Genomic DNA, 12,961 nt, shown 5'->3' on the forward strand with positions numbered 1-12,961 from the left:
TTAAAGATGACTACAGTAAAGTCCTAGCACCAAGATCTCACCGTGTTGATTTGTCTCCATGTGGTTCCTTCTCAAAGTGCTACGGTCGCTACCATGCTCACTGCCATCTTCTCGGCTACACTGGCGGTGTATGTGCATGGTCTCTGGGATTTCGGTGATTCTTTTCATCAGCGTACGGCCGAGGCCCTTTTTGGAATTGCGTTTCTTTTGGAGGTGAGGGTTGTTGGCGAGCATCTTCTTGCGTTTGTAGACTTCAAGTTGAGCGTAGAGTTTTTTCAACTCATCCTAAAAAAGGGAAGAAAGGAACAATATAAATTGATCTGTATAGTCAGTACAGTAGATTTCTACTGCTACGATGGGAATTTTCAGATCACTAAACAGATTCTAACGTCTGTTAATTAAAACTGGATTCAGTCCACAGGTGTTCTGTGAAGACTGATGTGGCCAGTCTCTACTATCCGAAATGATTTGTCTTGTCTTGTGACATTCTTCAGCATTTTGAATAAGCAGAAAAAGCAAAAGACCAACTCGAGCATGCATGTGTGTTTCCTCACCCGTATATCCTCAGGGTCCAAGCTGTGCTCACTCCAGGCAGAGGTGATGCTGTTGTTGAGGTAAGAACCAGATCTGCCAATGTCCAGCTCCTCCTCATACGCTTCAGTGGCAATATCATCCCGAGCCTGAGTCCCTTTGGACAAGAACTAAGACAGAGAGTGCCATGAAACTAAAACCATGCAGTTCCAAAAAGAAAACAAAGAAAATGTTTTGCAAGAAGCACTTTTTATTACTCGTAATTATTATGTCAAAAATATCAGTGAAGGTGATCTGAGGTGTGACGGCTCTGAACAATTATTTCCTGCAGTAAACACTTTAGTGAGATGGATATTCAGAAATTAAAAAGCTTTTTCATCTGAAATTGCATTTGCTCCAATTAGACAAATGAGCTTTTTCTGCCAATAATTCTGAACCACAGAACAAGCACAGACAATATTTCAATAAATATGTTTAAATCTTGCAGTCTTTTACTAGCAAGACAATATTTATCATCTTTTTTGAGGGGTTGGGGGGCTGACTCCCGATTGGAGTACTCTAAAATTAAACACAGTCAAATGGTGTCCCAGAAAACATATTGGCTGCGGAAACTTTTTATGCCATTTGACTTTTCCACCGGAAATGGTTAATGTGGTGTCATGCATCAGTTCTATTAGTCTGGTTAAAAGAGAATTTAAAGTCTGCGGTACGGCTACTGTATGCAGCCACAAATATCAGCTAGTGACATGAGAGCAAACCAACTCTTGATCAACTGGGATTTCACACACAACTATATATTGTATGCACAAAATGGCGTAAAAATTCTCTTCAATATGTGATTTTTGGTACAGTATACAGATGTTTTTTGTCAAGTCCATATCAATCCAATGCACACCATTGCCCCACACCAGCAACAGAAAGGTAAGTTTGGGAACCGTTAAAACTTTTGTAATCAGTTTCAAGCTTTTTGTTTGTTTTAATATCTATATATTACAGTAATTTTGTGCTTTACTGGCTTTTTTTAGGCCACGTAAAAAAGGTCTTCGATTTAATGGACAATTGCATAACCCCCCCTAATTCAGTCACACAAAAGGTAGCAGATGATGGTGTAACTGTTTAGTTTTGCTTGAGCAGTGAAAGCAACAACAAAGGGAGGCCCAATATTTAGGCCAGACTGAGAAACAGACGCCATGTGAGCTTAACACCCTCCCGTTGTGCTTCATTATCCCGGCCTACTCGACTGACTTCAATGTCTGAGGCGCCTAATTAAGACCGAATGAAAGAAGCGGAAATGTTGATGGTGTATTGCTTTCATCGCACAGCGGGGCGATTAAATGTTTTCTATCAGACGTAAGAGATTGCATATAAAGACGCCCATGGGAGTGCTTAGCGAAATTACAATAATGACTAACGCTATTTGAATCCGTTTGCGGCACAGGCAGCAAATGTGCTTCTTTATACGTTTTGTCAATGTATGTTTCAGATTGCTCCTATCACATGAGCTAAAGCAGATTAATGAATTGTTGTGATTAGAAGCCTTTATGTAAATCTCTCTGTGTTGATTATAAGAGTCATTACACTTAGGGAGGGAACATTTCAGTTTAGGAACCTAAAATGATTAAGGTGCAATAAAGGATTACCCAAAACTATAAGAGCTTCTAAGACTTACAATCCGTTGAACCAGAGGTGGGCACAGCTCATTAACTGCAGATAATGGAGCGATACCTTTGGAACAAGAAGCACTCCCACAGTCACAGTGACAGTTAGATGAGTGTGAGCGAATATCAGCATCAGCATCCAGTCAGGGTGAAGGCCGGGTGCCAGAGAGAACCTGCAGGAACACCAAGATTCTGTTCAGCCGCAGTATCAAAGTTGAAAGTTCAAAGCCAGACAACTCTTGCCGTCTGTGCATTCTTATCTGCCAGTGTTTGTTTCTCTTTGTTTATATCAGTTGTAGGGATGGGCGAGTACTGATACCAAGTATCAGTATCGGTCCGATACCAGGCCTTTTTCAAGGTATTCAAGACATATGTTGTAGATCAAAGGTTCCCAAGTCCGGTCATACCAGTTTTCCATGTCTTTCTCCTCCAACACAGCTGAATCCGATCATCAGCAAATTTTGCAGAAGCTTGATAACGATCCTGATTATGAATCAGGTGTGTTGGTGGAGGGAAAACAGGCTGGATAGGGGTTCTTGAGGACTGGGCTTGGGCACCCCTGGTATAGATAAAGCGCTCTATAAATAAAAAAATATATTAAAAAAACAGTCCAGTGCAGTCATCCAATACCAGTACCGGCCGTCCTCTTGGGCCATTTTATGATCAGGAACAAAAAAAGGACTAGAAAAATGCCATTAATGTCATGCAATTTTAAGGAAAGATATTGGTATGTATCGATCTTCCTTTATTAAGTTATTATTATGGGGGGAAATTGTATGCATCAAAAGTACTAGTGGTACCAGTTCTCGGTGTCAGTATCGGTGACAACTAAAATGGTATCGAACATCACTAAGCAATTGTAAATAAAGCCGGAATGTATGTTTAACCGTTACATACTGTACATTTTCCATTCATTGTGTATTTAAATGTCTATATCTAATTATGAAGTACTGATATTTTTTTCAAATGTATTAAAAGCCTAAATGTGTAACTAAATGTCCTACTTTCAAAATCGCATGAACTAGAGAGATGACAACTGAAAAATGTTGTTCTAAGCAAAATGCCAAGCAAAATGCCAGAGGGCTGGGTCTTGCTCCTTTCCCCTGCGTTTCTATCCAATGAGAACACTGCATTATGTTGTGTTGCACTCTCCCACATGCGTCTTCTTGTCTCATTAGTTCTGCTACATTTAGTTCCGAAGGTTCCTGCTGTCAGCGGCTGTCAGGGTATTCTTGTCCGTTGTCTTGTTTGGGCAGTGTGCTTGCACTTCTACTTTTGTAGTAAAGTTGTGCTTGTTTTTTCCTTCAGTGCAGTAAACTTAATAAGCTGCAGCTACTTCTATGCTTTTAATTGACTCCTGTCTGCAAAAGCTATTTTTCACACTTGCACACTCACAAATCAACCAGATAACACTTGAGACTTACCATACAGGTTATTCTGCTTGATAAATCAACAATATTAATAGGTGATCCAATTGTCTATGAAACTTGATGGATATATGGTATCTCACAAAAGTAAGTACGCCCGTCACATTTTTAAAAACATTTCATGATACGTTTTTATGGGACAACACTGAAGAAATGACACTGCGCTACAATGAAAATGGTCTGTGTACAGATTGTACAGTAATGTAGATTTTACTGGCCTTCCTGAAAGAAAAAAAGTCAATAAACAGCCAGTAATGTTGAAACCACTGGCAACAAAAGTGAGTACACCCCAAAGTGAAAATGTCCAAATTTTAGCCATTTAGCAATGTTGTCCCATGAAATGATAACATAAAATATTCACGAACATCCATTAATGGCTGGTGATTGACATCAATCTACAAAGGGAGACAAACTTCACTACCAAACAAACTCCTATTAAAGCTCTTGATGAGCATTCGACAAATCTTGAATTGTTTTAGCAATATGCCAACACAACCTTCATGTCCAATACCAAGTGATTGTCAATGGCGGGTTGGTTTGATAAGATACCCAGTCAGTCAGTCTACAAGTGAAATTATTACTTTGTCAATGATCATCTTTTGGTAAGAAGTCTTATTGGGGACAATTGCCGTGAAAAATCATCAAGGTATGTCTATGAGCTGCATTTTCATTTAACACATTCTATCAGCATCCATCCATCCATTTTCTTTACCGCTTGTCCTCACAAGTGTCGCGGGGGTCGCTGGAGCCTATCCCAGCTGGCTTCGGGCAGTAGGCGGGGTACACCTTGAAATGGTTGCCATCCAATCGCAGGGCACACAGGGAGGAACAACCAGCCACACTCACAATCACACCTATGGACAATTTGGAGTGTTCGATTAACCTGCCATGCATGTCTTTGGAATGTGGGAGGAAACCGGAGTACCCGGAGAAAACCCACGCAAGTCCAGGGAGAACATGCAAACTCCACCCAGGAAGGCCAAAGCCCGGACTCGATCTCACGTCCTCTCTACTGGGAGGCGGATGTGCTAACATTCTATCAGCAGTAATGTTAAATTAATGCATTTGACATTCATTATTACAGTTGACCAGCTACTCTCTGACAATGAGTGTGCATTGACCCATTAGAATAATGACTGTGATGATTATTGATTGGCTGCCATTAAAACAAATGGTAAATGAGCAATATCTAGTCAATATCAATGGTGGGCGGTGAGTTTCGGACCTGGGCCTTCAGTGGATTTTTAAGTGACCTAATCCACTTTAAAGAAGAAATGTAGACTTGGTCACTTCCCCCCCGTGACCTTACCATCACCTCTAGCCTAAAGCGTAACTGCAGCTTCTGTGTAAAGCTCATGTATGGTGCCACTCCACCCATCCACCAAACTGTGGAGTGTTCGCCAGCTGATAGGTGCAGTCTTTGTTAAAAAGTCAGGGCTCTTTGTAGTCATCTGGGCATTAGTGGAGCATGCATGACGTAGGAAAAGCTTTAACATTAACATTTTCAATTCCATAACGCACCTTTAAAAACACCATCACATTGCAAAATAATGAAGAAAAAAACACTATGTAACAATGTGTAGCTTTAAAGAAGGGACAGAGGCATTTTACATATTTGAGGATGAATACCACTATTAACCAAAGTGAAAAAGTTTATCTTCCAATACACATCACCTGTAAAACCTCTACACTACAATACAGCAGTTCACAATCAATGTTTTTCACACTTAGCAGAGATGCTGATGCAGACACAGCCGACCTCCTTTCTTTGTATAATGGGTGTGGACGTAGGGTTCAGTAAAGTCGTTCAATTGACTGTTTTCCAGAATGTATTCACTCCTGTGAAAGAAAATACAGTACACAATTTGTCTTCTTATTTCTCATCTGCACAACTGCTTCCAGTAGCATTAACACAAGTGGCTCAAACTTTTAAGGAAATAATGTAACAAAGGACCAAATGTTGTCAGACACAACTTGCCCTCAGCAAGCAATTCAGAAGATGGAACAATTCTGATGTCACTCTGAGGATTTGTGAGGGTGTAGTGGTGACTCTTTAAGAGGGGTCATCGGCTCTGGTCCTCAAGGGCCCCTATCGTGAATGTTTAAGATGTTTCCCTCCTCCGCCGCACCTGATTCAAATGATCAGGGTCACTATCAGGCTTTTGCAGAGCTTGCTGATGAGCTGATCATTTATAGGCCCTATTATGTGTGTTTAAGGAGAGAAACATCTAAAACATGGAGGATAAAGGTTCTCAAGGATAGGAGTTGGTGACCTCTTCATTATAATCTGATTGGTTAAAACTAAAAACAGTGACTTCACTGGTGCATGTGTGGTCAACGCCAGCACCGGGATCCTGAAGTCGTTAGGCAAATAATATTTGTATGGCAACACATCGAAACAGAAATCTGACCAAAAACACAAACAACTGAAGTTGGCAGCCAAGACACAAGCCTTTAAAAATCCCTGTCATGCAATATCATCGGCATTTAATAAATAACACCAAACCGGCGAAAGAGGGTGTTGTTGTGAATGGCAGCGAATTACACTGTATGTTCATGCATGTGACATAAGAAGCATCTATGGGAGGCAGATTATACGTGAGCAGAGATGAGCTCCAATTCAGCGTCACAATCTCAGCACTAATCAGCTTTGAATGGCAAAGTGTCATTGCCTCCCATTAAACATATCCCCCAGGTGAAGATGACAACTGTAATGAATTTGTGTCCGCTGGACTCTTCCCCTTTTTCCTCTGATGATTACACTGAAATTAACCTGGTGCAAAACATTTGCAATCACGTTTTTTTTTTTTTTAACTAAAAGCTTCATCTCCAATAAATAAGGACTGGTTGATTGCCACAAACGCAAGGTCAGTTTGCCAATTTGAACTCAATCAGAAACAAAATGAGGTTTTGAAGAACATTACGAAAAAGGACAAAAGTACGAACCAATGACAAATTGTACAACAAAGGGCGTACAACTGAAAAGTAAACAAATCAACGGAGAAGGACAAAAAAATTACTAGAGAATATGTATCCTGTATACCAATGATGTAAACTCTCAACAAACATTCATAAGAGGATGGATAGGAATATAAAGTTTGGTTTGGGAGACGAATAAACATTCATCATATTAGTATTATTGTGTGAACTTTTCATTGATATTGTCAAATACTGTATCACAATTTTAAAAAAGCAATCAAAATTACAATTTTAAAAAATACATCGCCAGGTTATAACTATTCAAATACTGGCTAACAAGTGCCGAGATTGATCATGTTTTCATTGCAGACAAGTTATTGAACTCGTGGATATAGGGAAATGCAACACACGATATATTACAAAAGATTACAGCACATGTATCTCACAAGAGTTTCGTCAGCATAAATAGGGATCAACTCAGTGTGTGCGTTGCTTTTTTTAAAACGGTTTATTGATTTTTTTTCATGACTAATTTCAAAAGGATGAACCTCAACAACATGTTCAGAGAAGACTGTCAAAAAGTACTTGAAAGTATATATATATATATATATATATATATATATATATATATATATATATATATATATATATACATACATACATACAGGATCTCATGGTAAAGCAAGCTGACTCGCATTGAAAGCAGAGACTCTTTTGACGCAGGTAGCCATACAGTATGGATGAATCAGCAGAAGGAAAGCTATGCAGGTTAAAGTAGGTGTGCATTTTCTGACACCCTGAGATGTCAGATGTGAGATAAAAAAGCAACAGGAACACAACAAGTTCATCAAATTACAGTGTCAGGTTTCAGACAGCTACATTTACAGGTGTAACCCAAATTATTATGTTTGTTCTACAAAATTTTACAACTTTATTTCTAACTATCTATTATTTTTGCTTTGTAGCCTTTCTCTTCGCTCTACTGCTTTGCGCACATGTGGATGTTTTTAATTTTTTTTAATTTTCCCATCTAGTCCGACTTCAGCTTCTATATATTTCATATATACCATTTCAGTATAATCTGCCCAGGGTGTACAGAAACAGAAGTGATGGCCGTTGCGTCTTAAACTAAATGTAAGAGTCATTTTGTGATATTCGTGTGCATGGCATTAAGCTTTTGTCATGTTTATTTAAGTAGGAAGTGCTTATTAGTGAACAGGTGTTCATCGCTACTGTCTGAGGACACATTTTCTGATCGTGAGATATACAATTCCATCGACAGATATTTTCCTGGGAAAATGTTGCCTTAAAGGGGAAGTCAACCCCAAAACTTTCTTTACAATAGCAGCCACACTCGTCTAAACAATGTATTCTGATTAATATTGCGTTTGTGGAATATGAATAAAGCAGCTAAATCCACCCATTTGTATCCATTTCAGGGGCGGTCATTTTGCCACTTGCTGCTGTCGTGCTAAAAATGACATCACAGTTGCTCAGGTAACGACCAATCACGGCTCATCTTCAGAAAACAGCTGAGCCGTGATTGGTCGCTAATTAACCCCTGAGCAACTTTGATCTCATTTTCAGTTGACAGCAAAATTTAAAATGGCCACCCCCTGACATTGATTAAAAAAAAATGGGTGGATTATTTGTGGTACTTGATATTCCACAAATATATTAATCAGAATAACATGTTTAGATGGGTTGGGCTGCATATAACAAATTATGGTAAAGACAATTTTTGGGTGACTTTCCCTTTGAGTCAAACCTTTTTCTGATACTTAACTCTTTGACTGCCAAAAACGTTAAATAACGTTTAGTAAAATCCTACGGAGGAGCGCCAAAGACGTTAAAAGACGTTCACTAAGTTTTTTAGGGTTTTTTTTGGAAACTGGTGGAGGAAAGCCTTGGCCAGTTGTGCTGAAAGTATCAAGCAGATCTAGTTAGTATAATGCCTATTTTTTGGCCCCTAGATGGCAGCGATGACTCTCTTTGGACAAGATTGGGTAGGCGTCAGTAGAAGACGTGAAGCGGAGCTAGAGTATTGAGGCGACAATGGCTGAGGAAGCCATAATGGCGACCGGTTGATCACGGAGAAGACACTGGTTCTGGACTACGATGCCACCATGAATGGAGTGGATACGATGGATCAGAACATCTCTTACCACCCGGTATAGGAACAGAAGGACATGAGGAAGCCAGACGTAACACCACCGTAACGTCACCGTATCATGATCTGAGAGTAGACTTGATGGCAACATGGCCAAACACACACTGCAGTATATACTTGCTATTCCCCGGGAAAAAAAGCCAGCAAGAAAGTGTAGCGTCTGCACGCTAAGGGGCCATCGCAGTGAAACTAATCTGTTGTGCAAATCCTGCTGCGTCGCCTTGCACGCAGGGGAGTGTTACAAAAAGAAAAACTGTATTTGAAACATCCACACAATTGTAAATAGTACCACGGTTGCACACATTTGTAAATAGTTTGCCAAATTGTTTTGTCAAATTGTTACACTGTTGAATGTAAATAAACGTATTTTGCTATCAAAAAAACACTTTTTCATTGTTGGTGGTAGTGTTTTACAGAAGTAAAGCACTGTTTAGGTGTTTGTGGCATCATTCATGGAAAAAAAAGGTGTCAAATTCACTAGAGTGCATGAAATAATATCGTTTCACAAAAAGCTTGATTTCTCCGTTTTTTGTTTCAAAACAGAGCATTTGGGTGAAACTAACCATTTTCTATTGTTGATTACTGAAAAACGGAATAAGGTAGAAACAAACTTTTTTTTCTGATGAAAGATGAGAGTCCAATCTTTCATTTGGTAGTATGTGTGTTTCCATAGTCCAAACACAAAATTTTCTGTGGACCTTGAAAGATCAGTCAAAATGCTTAAATCGGCTGGCACTGACAGCATCCCTTTTCTGAAAACGTCTGGCAGTCAAAGAGTTAATGACTTTTATGCTGATATAAGACCTGATGCTATAATTCTACAAAGGTGACAGATTTGTTTCTAAGACTTGTTGCTTCATATTTTATTTCTGAAACTTAATTATCTGAGGATGTACTAAAACAGGTGTGTCAAACATACGGCCCGCGAGCCGGACTAGGCCTGCAAAGCGGTTCAACCTGGCCCGCGAGATGATTTCCTAAAGTAAAAAGATGAGTACTGTTGGACCAATTTATCAGCCAGCCACAATCAAAACATAAATAAATAATACATTTGTAATTTCACAAGCAATCCTCAGATGAGCAATGCAACTTGTAGATGGAATTGCCCTGGATGTCATTATTTTACACATAACCTAAAGTTACAGTTTGTTTAATTTAAAAAATAAAATAATAATAATATTGCATCAGATTTATATAGCGCTTTTTTGGACACTCAAATACGCTTCACAATGGATACATTTTTTTGTGCGCTCACACATTCACACTTTGGTGGTGGAAGCTACTTAAGTAGCCACAGTTGCTCTGGGGCAGGCTGATGGAAGTGTGGCTGCCGCCAGTGTGCGCCTAAGCCCCCCCCCCCCCCCCCCCCCCGACCACCAACAAAATTCGCACCATTCATATACCAGTGTGAGTAGCACTGGAGACAAAGTGTGTGAAGTGCCTTGCCCAAGGACACAATGGCACATGACTTGGGGAGAGCGGGTACCGAACAGCTGACCTTCTAGTACCTGAGCTAAATAAAAACATATACCAACATAGACCTAGGACATAGGTCTGACATAGACATAGGCTGGCCTGCAAATAGCAAAAAATCTGAGTATAATTGACGGGATGGTATGATTTTTTTCTAATTTATTTAAGTCTTTTATCAATAGGATTCTTGACAGTTTTCTGCACCCACCTGATGATGTGGAAAACGGCGGATAAGAGGAGCTCATTGTAGAGGGCCACCGCCATGTAGCGCGGTTCGTGGAATGCTGAGTGAATCGTTCGGACAGCATAGCACAGGTAAACACCCCACAGCAGGAACAGAAACTCCGCTGGGAAGCAAAGGAAATGGAAACGTCTTTTCACTGTGTTTACTGGATTGTCCAAATCAATTCAATTGTTTCAGTTCAGATGCAATGTGGAGACATTTTCTATAGCATTTGTCCTCATTAAAGTCCTGGGTGAATATTAGGCTACGTTCACACAGCAGGTCTTAACGTTCAATTCCAATTTTTGGGTGAAATCCGATTTTTTTTGAGTAAGCGTTCACATTACCTATTAATTGCAACCTCAGTCTGTCTGCTGTGTGGATGTAATGCACCCCCAAAGTGACCCGCATGCGCAGAAGAAGATACACCATCACCTACTACGCTGTATTTGCGGAAGTAAATACGTATGGTCCAGCGTGTCAGGGCCACGGACTTTTATAAGTCCGTCGTCGGGGCTAGTCACAGCTGACTTTGAACCAGTCACCAGTCACTCACAGGGCACATATAAATGAACAACCATTCACACTATGGGCAATTTAAGTCTTGAGTTGTTTTTTGGATGTTTTTGGAATGTGGAAAGAAGACAGTGTAGCCGAAAAAAAACTTCCAAACACAAGAACATGCAAATTCTATTTTATTCGGGACTATTTTAGAAAGACAAATGAAATCAAATAAAATATATATGTTTGAAATCCCTTAGTTTGGAATTGCTACATTCTATCGACACATCTAGTAATCTGCCAAAGAGAAAACAAAGAAGTACTGTATGAATGACATTTTGAAAATAGCAAAAGAGCAGAGATTATAAGGTCTTGATTTATGCTTTCCAGACTCCAAGTGGCACTATTAACTCTACCATCAGATTTCTGAGTCCATACATTTTTTTCCAGAGTTTAGAGTCTATTAATAGTCATGAATAGATCGTGTCTATAAATCATTAAATTGCATGCTACTTAGTCTCAGGGTGCACGGGGAGCTCTTCTTTTAGGGATGCCAAGCACAACAAATCAAACAAACGCTTGTTTACTGCTGATATTCTCAAGACTATTGTTGTAGTCGGAAAAAAAAGATGTTTGTTTTCAGACAGATGAGTGTTCCATTGTTGGCAATATTACAACAAAGGCTAAATCACTCCACTAATTTTCCGAGTATGACATCAGTCAAGAGTTTTCAGAAGCAGCTTTGCGAGGGACTTCCTGTTCCAAGCATAGCTTCAACACATTAGTGTGTTCTCAATGGTTGTCATGGCAACTAGAAGGCGCGCTCATTTCCTGTCCTGCACGTATTACACGGATACAAATATGGTGAGATTGTTGTATTTAACGTCAGTCATTCATTGAAAGCCCCTGGAGTGTGAGATTTTGACAGCTTCGTTTTTCATCTTCAGGGCTTCGCTATTCACTTCTCCTCTCTCTATCCTACAGCAAATATTAACAATGAAAGGCCTATATTCTAGTTTAGTAAGGAAGCAACAATATCTGACATTATAGCATAACTGTGGGCAAGCAAAGCTTTAAAAAAAAAAAGAATTCTAGGGATGTTTGATACCACTTTTTTCAGACCTAGTATTCACTCTTGAGTACTTACTGATACAGAGTACTGATACTATAGTACTTAACCATTCACACTTACATGCTAACCTGTAGAAAATGTTCAATTAGTCTAAATTTCTTTTTTTTTTGCAAGGTGGGTGCAAGCCAGAGTAGCTTGAGAAAACTGATGCAAGCATGCAGAGAAACTGCAAACTTCATACAGTACTGAGATTCAAACCCAGGACAGGCACTTGACTGCGAGTAAGACGTGCTAATCACTTGTCCACCACAAAACCCGTGGCAGGTGGTGTGTTTTTTTCTTCCTCCAAATACAAATTCTACTGCTTCTAACACATAAAAAAAGAGAGTTTAAGCTCTTTGCATGTTTTCTATTATATTGAACTATAGAGTCTAAAATGTCCTCGGTTTCTTTGTTTTGGCTCTAGTTTTTATTTTGAGATATTGATGTTTGACAATTGACTGATAATGAATGTGCTTTGACAATTTACAAAACGTACTTTGATCATTACAAAAAAAGTCTTTTAACAGTTTTTGCTTTACAGAAATATGTTGTTTCCTGCTAATATTGCCTAACTGTCTGAATTTTTACTTTTAAGAAGAGTGGGCCATGTTCCGCGCCTCCATTGTGGAGGCGGCTGATTGGAGCTGTGGCCTTTTGGTTACTGAACGACCGTCTCTACACCCTGAGCCATGTCTGCCACTACAGAGGGATCACACTCCTCAGCCTTGCTGGTAAACTCTATCTAGGGGTGTTGGAGAGGAAGGTCCGTCGGGAAGTCGAATCTCGGATTCGGGAGGAGCAGTGTGGTTTTCGTCCCGGCAGAATCCTCTAGGGTGCATGGGAGTTTGCCCAACCAGTGTTTACTACATGTGTTTTGTGGATTTGGAGAAGGCATTCAACCGTGTCCCTCAGGGAGTCCTATAGGGGGTGCTTCGGGAGTACAGG

The 12,961-nt window shown here is 39.8% G+C and overlaps 1 protein-coding gene across 1 annotated transcript in view; it reads right to left on the reverse strand.

Moving 5' to 3' along the window:
• The window catches only part of gpr158b (G protein-coupled receptor 158b), a 66,697-nt gene that overhangs the window by 6,861 nt on the left and 46,875 nt on the right, over positions 1 to 12,961 (reverse strand). The window contains exons 8-11 of the mRNA XM_077559307.1: positions 10,387 to 10,525; positions 2,257 to 2,362; positions 555 to 701; positions 42 to 285 (exon numbers count right to left, since the gene is read on the reverse strand). Of these exons, the coding sequence (XP_077415433.1) occupies positions 42 to 285; positions 555 to 701; positions 2,257 to 2,362; positions 10,387 to 10,525 (636 nt within the window). The remainder of the gene's footprint in view (positions 1 to 41; positions 286 to 554; positions 702 to 2,256; positions 2,363 to 10,386; positions 10,526 to 12,961) is intronic.

This window comes from Vanacampus margaritifer, chromosome 2 (genome assembly GCF_051991255.1).
Source record: "Vanacampus margaritifer isolate UIUO_Vmar chromosome 2, RoL_Vmar_1.0, whole genome shotgun sequence".
Classification (NCBI taxonomy): domain Eukaryota; kingdom Metazoa; phylum Chordata; class Actinopteri; order Syngnathiformes; family Syngnathidae; genus Vanacampus; species Vanacampus margaritifer.